Below are 8,063 nucleotides of genomic sequence, written 5' to 3'. Positions count from 1 at the left end.
GTACAACTGTAAACCGAAAAACTCAGACATACCAGAAAACCTTTAAATTCCAAAATAATACAACATTACACACTAACAGATCTCCCCCTATAAATAATATGGAGCAAAACACATTAAATAACACTTAATTTCAATCAAAACATTTGCTCTCCTAGTCAGAAGCAAAGCATGCTGGGAACTAGAAATCTGTTAACTCATTCCTTGAATGTGTGTATATGTGTGAATATACATTCACCTTTATGGGAACATGTACTGTATGTGCAACATGTTACAGGATACAACTTGGTGAAAATTACATGTAATGCTATTTTTGTCTTCATTTATAAATATTTTATATGCATTATTATACAGCCATACATGGTATTGCAGTATTTTGAAAACTATAAGCACTGTAGTTTCCCATATATCGAAATGTAATGTAATATGTCACATTATATTTTGCAGTTATATTCCCATATATTTTTGTTCAGTAAGGGTGGTGCTGGGGGTTGTTTTGTTTATTTGTTTAAAACAGGCCTTTAAGTAGGTTTTGCTAATTAAATTTGGTTTATTTCTTGTGACTGGTCAGCTTTTTAATGTCTTCTTATGTTGGTCCTAATCTCTAGGGCAGCAGAACACGCCTCCTATATCACTACTATCATTATCATGTCATTCAATCCTGTTTGTGTGCTACAAAGGGCCATTTCACAAGTAATTATATGTTGTAGACTACTGGAAAAAGAAAATGAAAAGAAAATTAAGTTGAAATCACAGTGACCCGTGGCTCCTACAAGCATGGCTTAACAGCTTCGGAGCTCGTGTAAAATGTCTTTGAAAAGCCATACGTTAATGTTCAAAATCAATTTCTTCATTACGTAATTCGAGTCTGACTGCAGGTATGAATATAATGATAGGCTTGTTTGAGATGAGCAAAATCTGCGCAGAACCGATCACCGGTGATCAGCGCGAGATGCATGCCGGTTAGAAATGTGTCCGAGTGCGGTCCGCCTTGCTCTGATGTCATGCTGACGTGTGTCAAAAAACTCTCGCGACCGCAAGGCGCACCTGTCGGATTCTGCAGTCGCGCGCAGTTGCTCTCCACCGACTGCGCTGATCAAAAGCATGATGGGAAACGACTTACTGACGGCACAGCTAGCTTAATGCTCATTGGTTTAAACAACCGTGATGTATTGTTCTCTTTTAAAATGTTTGATTTTTGAAACTCTGATATCATGTTTTATGTCTATAAATTATGTGTGGATATCCCCAAACTCTCTGACAGTGGGATCTATGTGATGTAATATTTTTTTTTAAAAATAAAAATAAAAACACATATCTGTATTAAAGAAAAAAGTATTCATAAACATGTAGGCCTATTTTAAATGGAATTAAATAAGTACTTTGGGTGTCTTGTTCATTATATTTATTTTCATATTCAAGCAACAAAACTTAAATTACATCCAGTTTATTAGCAACACAGTGCACGAGTGTGAATCCCGTGAATCCCGCGATATCCGCCTTTGATCTCACAGGTGTCAGATCCACTGCGAAAAGAGCGATCTGTCCGGCTTGCCTGCGCTTTTTTCACTCCTCCTCTCACTGCAGCCGCCTACTCTCGACTACATTTCAGGCGAGGCAAGGCGCATCTCAAACAAGCCTAATATTTCACTACTACAGACAGCCGATGCACTAGATGGCGCTCATATGACACAACTTTAATCGTTTGAGAAAGAGAATCTCAAATCCTGTAAGTGTAAGTGTAATGTGTGTGTGGCATCCATAGACAGTAAAAGAAATGAGGTGGCATCCTCAAATTGAAAATGATTCTGAAATCAAGTAATTTTTTTTTAATGTTAACATTATTATAATCATGGCAAAATGATTGTATAGCTATATGTTTTCTAATAGCCAAAAGAGTATATCAACGTTGTTTGACTGTTCATATTGCTGGTGCCAGTTTTGACAATTGTACATCCTTCTCATTACTGTACGTTTAAGAGCTCAGACCCCCTCTGTTAAACCCACTGCCTCACAGCCAAATATAGCTACACATATTTTAGTTATTGTCCCTTTTTAAAACCGTTTACTATCTCCTCTGTTTACTACTTTCATCTTTCGCATGTAGGCTACATCTGTTTCTCTGTGTGCTTGACCCCTGTGCAAAGAACCGTTTAAAAGGTTTTTATTGAAATATTTTAATTTTTGTATGCGGCAAAGATGTATGAAATTGATCAAATGTGCCAGTAAAGAGTAAGACTTGAATTGTTACAAACGATGTGTATTTTAAAAAAATGCTGTTCCTTTGAACTTTCTATTGATAAAAAAATGTATCAGTTTCCACACAAATATTCAGCAGCACAACATAAATAATAAAAATAAATGTTTCTTGTGCACCAAATCAGCATATTAGATTGATTTCTGAAGGATCACGTGACACTGAAGACTGGAGTAATGATGCTGAAAATTTAGCTTTGCCATCACAGGAATAAATTACATTTTAAAATATATTCAAATAGAAGACAGTTATTTTAATTTGTACCAATATTTCACAATATTGCTGTTTTTACTATATTTTTTATCAAGTAACTGCAGCCTGGTGAGCTTAAGAGACTTTAAAACATTTAAGAAAAAAAAAAGTTCTTACCCTAAACTTTGAATGGTAGTGTATATCAGTTGTATATGTTTATGTTATGAGAGTGCAAATGAGAGTGTCTATTCACTGTCTGTTTTATACATTATCTAATCTATCTATTTATGTATGTATGTGTAGGCAGGAGTGTGTGTGTGTGGTCTTGAGCTTGATGGACCGCACACAATGTAACTGTGTGGTCCGCAGTAGTCATTTAAAAATGGCATCGAAGTAAGTGTGAACTTGAGAGGCCTTTGTGAACATGGTGGTGTTCATGTGTGGTTGACATCAGGTATAGAGGTAACTAGTTATATAAGAGGAAAAATGACTCGGAAGATGGCAATGTTTATATAAAAAATATATTTATTTAAAACTACCAAAGTGAAAACATGTAACTTTTTGGTCACACTTCTCAATAAAAATATTGGACAAGCTGTACCAAGAACAGTCATGTCAGCACATGAAGCCATCATTAAACATGGTGAAGCAAGAACATAAGAAAGACAAATGCTTTGAATTTAAATTAACTTAAGCTGTACAAATATGTACATTATTTACAGCTTTCAAAAAATAGATACTGTAATTAAAAAAAGAATGAAGCTACAATTCATCCAGTCTTTTTGACAGGGGTACTGACTCTCTACCAACAGGAGGAGCCAGATAGTCGAAGTCAAACACTCAGTGCTATATTAACCTTCATAGTTCTTGGCCAAACTTCATGTCTCAGTTCAGCTCAATCAAACTCTGAGCCAACAAATTCAACTAAACGTAAGAGCACATCAGTTTTTCTGTCTTTTTCTTCCGCCTTCTCTCAGCTTGGTGAGGCGATTAGCTTCTGGGGTTAAAAGCTGCCATCTGTTTCTTACTATTTTTGCTCTCAGAATCTGAATCTGCCCACCACAGTTTAGGGGAGGGGCTTGGCATCATCTGCCAATCAGTGACATTGGGCGTCACAGAGTCGGACTATAGTGCAGTATTGTTTTTTAGGGGGCGTCCGAACTGAGCCCGGTCATTTTACAAACCCCACCCCCTAGCCTTAGACATCCACCATGACAAATTAATACACATACAGCATATAAATCCAGAACCCATGTACAAGATACAAACACATACACGCAAAAAGGCGTAAAATGAAAGCAACAAACCATAAAAAGACAAACAAGTACTTTGTGCTGAGATATGAGATGGATATCTGTTCAATTCAAGTGGACAGTCACTGCATGGAACTCCTTGCCGCCGTCGTCTCCTCACGCCATGTCACCGACCATCTTCTTGTAGTACATGGACTCAAAGATGTCATTCTCCCCGGGGCAGTTGTAGTGGCATGCGCAGGTCTTGATAAACATCATCTGCTTCTTCATGAATTGGCCGTCGGGGCACTTGAACTCCATGGGCAAGGTGGCGGTTCTGTGAGGGGTGCAGCAGCGACCATCCGTGCACACACCGCAGAACTTGGGTCGGTAAGACTTGGTAGTGGTGCAGCCAGAAATCTCAAACTTCATGGGTTTGGAGACACGTGGCGTGCGGATGCACTTCTTCCCTTTCTGTAAAGACATAGAATGAAAAATTAGCCATCAAGTTATGTGATGTCGTCATGGTGTTATGATTAGTTAGTTGGTAGGTTGCCCGCTTACCCTGATTTTCTCCTCCAGGTGTGACTCGCAAGGGCGGACCATGCAGAGGCGGGACTGCTTCTCCAGGCGGCACTCGCGGTTGTCATTGGTGACACGGGTAGAGATTCCCAATCCGCAGGTCTTTGAGCATGCGCTCCATTCTGTGGTCTGAACCAGGCAGTTCTCTCTCATCATGGAGGGATCTGGCCCGTATGTCTCCTCTTCTCTATAAGCTACAAGACAAGAGAAGACGTTACTCAACATATTCCAACCAGCAGCATGATGTCATCCTACTATTCATATCATTACATCATCGCACCGGTATTCATTCCAACCTCCTTAATGGCGACCATTACTGTGTCAATTTTGACTCAGAGAACAGTCAAGATCAAGGAATGCTCACCTGCCAAAACTGGTCCCACAAAGGTGTTCTGGTGAGGGGAGTCACACACCCACTCCTCGCAGCACTTCCCTGGAACCTTCACCCTGCGGGGCATCGGGCAGTCGGGGCTGGGAAGTCTGATGTCCATTCCACAGAGGGGCACGCAACCTACTGCACCGTCCAGACATGTACACTGGTATTTACAACTGCTCTGGAAGGACTCTCCGCTGCGGTATACCATCCCACTGAACACACAAGTTGCACCTTCTCTGGCTGTGGAAAGCAGATGGAAGGGGGCTTACAACTCTGACTCAACTCAACAACAATAGAATCAGTATCTGTACAGTATGCCAAAGCCAAGACCCTCACCTGTGCAGACCCCGATACGACGGTTGCTTGGGGAGCCGTAGTCACAGTAAAGGCCTTTGTGGGGGTCGCAAACATCTCGTTCTGTGCACAGCTCGCCCAGCTGCTTGGCACACACCCGGCAACACCCACAGGTGTCCGGCACGAGACTCACGCCGGGCGAACACTGGGGTGGCACATCAGGACATAGGCACTGTCCACTGCACTCCTGAGCCACAGCCTGAGGAATAAGACACAATGTTCTAGTGAGAGTTTGTACATTTGCTCAACATTGACCTTAAAGGAAATCTCTGAAGGGTTTCATTCTAGAAATAGAAATTTTAAGGAATTTCATGAGCTGTTTGTGTCTGACAAAAATCTGAAAATGTAACCTGATCACACTATTTCATAATATTCTAGATTTCCTCTTGCATTCAGACATGAAAGCTGTCTCGAGTTCATAATAGTGCATTAAAAGGACTTACCCATCTTAAGAAAGTCAGGCACAGCAGAGCAATCAGATTCATTCCAGAAATCATGATGACCTCTTCTTTACAATCTGTATCAAGAAAATCTTCTTTTGTGATCCTACAATGTCTTGCCGCTGTACTGCAGTCTTCTCTTCAGATTTGATCAAGCCGATCTCGTTGTGTAGTCTTTGAATCTAGTTCCTCCTGTCGAGTGAAAGCTAGAGTTTAGCTTCGGTATGAAGTTTAAGCAGAGCAGAGCTGAGTTGAGTGACTGTTGCTTCTCTCTGGAGGACTTGAAGTGTTCTGATTCTCCAGCAGCAGCTGAGCTACCTTTATACACGCTGCGCTGCGGTGGACTGCCTCCACCTCAATGGAAAGCTGGATAAACATGGGCATTCCTGGCATTCTTTCCAAGTTTCCTGCCCCCCTCCGCTCTCCACTCCCCTCTCCCCCTCCGCTAGACCTGCACCCGCTGCCATCCTACATTCCTGGGCTGTCACACAGCAAAATAAAAGTGCAGTCTTGGCATTACCTTGAAGTGCTTGGTGGTAGTTTAAGCAATTTGTTTTAGAGATAGATGGGTGTTTTTCGAAATTTTGGCCATCTTGTTCTCCAAATAGCTGCGTGGTGATTGACAGTTCAGAATGATGGTGTTAGATTATCAGTGGCCAATAAGCATCAGTTAAAGGACAGTTTATCTATAAATGAAAATTCTGTCATTATTTATAAAAAGAAGACATTTGGAAATTTTGTCCATTCAATGAAACTCAGTGGAATCCAATGTTGTTTTTTAACCCCATTGACTTTAATTACATTGGCAAAAAGAGTTGAAACATTCCTCAAAATATTTTTTCTGTTTCACTGAAGAAATAGTCATACAGGTTTGGAAGGAAATGAGGGAAAGTTAATAATGACAGAATTTTAATTTCTGAGTGGACATAGCTTGTCACAGCATTTACTTTAAACAAGTATACAGACATCTTGAAAATATTTATTTATAATTCTGTGTGATGTATTACTATTTTTAGACTTGCATCATGGACTTTTTTATTTACATCTTACATAAGTTTTCTTGTAACACTACAACTTTGGCTGGATTCTGACTGAATGCTTTATCTTGATGTTTTTCTGTAATTGTATACTTTCACCTGGCTAATAACATTTAGTCAGCTGTGTGTTTTACAGTGCAGGTGCAGTACGATTCTATTTTACTCCTTCAGACAGCAGACAGAGCACAAAAAGAAGGGCAGCAGGAAAGTGGCTAGACTTTAGCGTTTGTATATATATTTTTTTTAAACAAAAAAGAAGGATCCCCAGACTCCCCTCCTCGCTCTTATGAAAGGGAGCACTGCCTCTTACCAGCCAGCGAATCGGAAATGAAAAACTCCCAGAGAAGAAACGGGAGGTGAAGGAATGTTATCCCCCTGCCAGCAGACATACTGTTACTACATTCACACAGTCTCAGAGGAAGACTTGCCTTATATGGGAATCTTCACTCTAGTCTAGGATCTCTTGTTGCACTCCTCCCTCCTGATTCTCTTGTCCACACTCTTTGTCGCTATAGTCTCAAAACAGTGTTGCTGGTGTTGAGGATTGTAATGTGCCTGTCTGTCAACAACCTCTCATTCCAGCTGAGCTGAAAGACATCCCCCCCCCCCCCCCCTCTTTACAGCAGAGATTAGGCTCATAATGCTGAGTGCATTTACATGTAGTCATACAACGAAATGCTGATAACAATACAACGTTTTTTATTAACATGCTTAGTCCTAAACACATATTTGTAAACACATAACAGCTTTTTTTTATTATAAAAAACAGACAAGGCAAAAAAAAAAACTGTCTGAATCAGGTGAATGAATGAATGAATAAATTGAATTTTTGATCAAATTTAAGATTTTGATATGAAAGATGCCACACACACCCCCACGCACGTACACACGCACGTACACACACACACACATATACAGTACTGTATATACACACACATCACACACTGTATTTCACACATGTATTTCACACAATTATGTAATTTGTCTGTGTATATATATATCATAATTTATATATATATATATAAATTATGATATATATATATATATATATATAATATATATTGCATATACAGATTATGTTTTTGAAAGAAGAGTCTTGTGCTAGCCAAGGCTGCACTTATTTAATAAAAAAATCAGTAAAACAGTAAGTGACAGTAGCTTGCACTGACATATCTTAAAATATGCCAGTGCCATTGTTTTGTCTCAAGATGTACACCAGTAATGTTGGTATGTTAATAAAATCTACTTAAATGTCCTAATTAAGATAAGGCCTAATCCTGGCTTAATCTAAGCCCAGCTGTCTGTGAAAACAGGCCATAAAAAATAATTTATTCCTGTGACGACAAAGCTGAATTTTCAGCATCATTACTTCAGTGTCATGTGATTCATGGGAATTTGTTCTTGCACATAAAAGACATTTGCTAAAAATAACATTTATCTTTTTATTTTTTTTAATGGGAAAACACTCCTGAATCGAATCGGCCAGCAGAATACAAGTTTTGATACAGTTGGCTTTGAACTTACCTGTTGTTTGTTAAAATAACTGGTAATAACTGGTGTTGCACCCTGTCAGTCATTAACAATGTGTTGTGCGTG

The 8,063-nt window shown here is 39.5% G+C and overlaps 1 protein-coding gene across 1 annotated transcript; it reads right to left on the bottom strand.

The window, feature by feature from the left end:
• Positions 1–2,953: 2,953 nt before the first annotated feature.
• ccn2a (cellular communication network factor 2a) lies at positions 2,954–5,730 on the bottom strand. The gene is made up of 5 exons (XM_056259873.1): positions 5,434–5,730; positions 4,973–5,189; positions 4,625–4,876; positions 4,243–4,454; positions 2,954–4,152 (listed from the first exon to the last, which is right to left on the bottom strand). Exons 1-5 carry the CDS (start codon positions 5,485–5,487, stop codon positions 3,856–3,858), a joined length of 1,032 nt encoding a protein of 343 aa, XP_056115848.1. The 5' UTR covers positions 5,488–5,730; the 3' UTR covers positions 2,954–3,855.
• Positions 5,731–8,063: the final 2,333 nt, after the last annotated feature.

This window comes from Rhinichthys klamathensis, unplaced genomic scaffold, assembly GCF_029890125.1.
Source record: "Rhinichthys klamathensis goyatoka isolate OS25496 unplaced genomic scaffold, OSU_Roscu_1.1 h1tg000170l_1, whole genome shotgun sequence".
In the NCBI taxonomy this organism is placed as follows: Eukaryota; Metazoa; Chordata; class Actinopteri; order Cypriniformes; family Leuciscidae; genus Rhinichthys; species Rhinichthys klamathensis.
The sequence above is the reverse complement of the archived record's forward strand: the minus strand, read 5'-3'. Positions and strand labels throughout refer to the sequence as shown.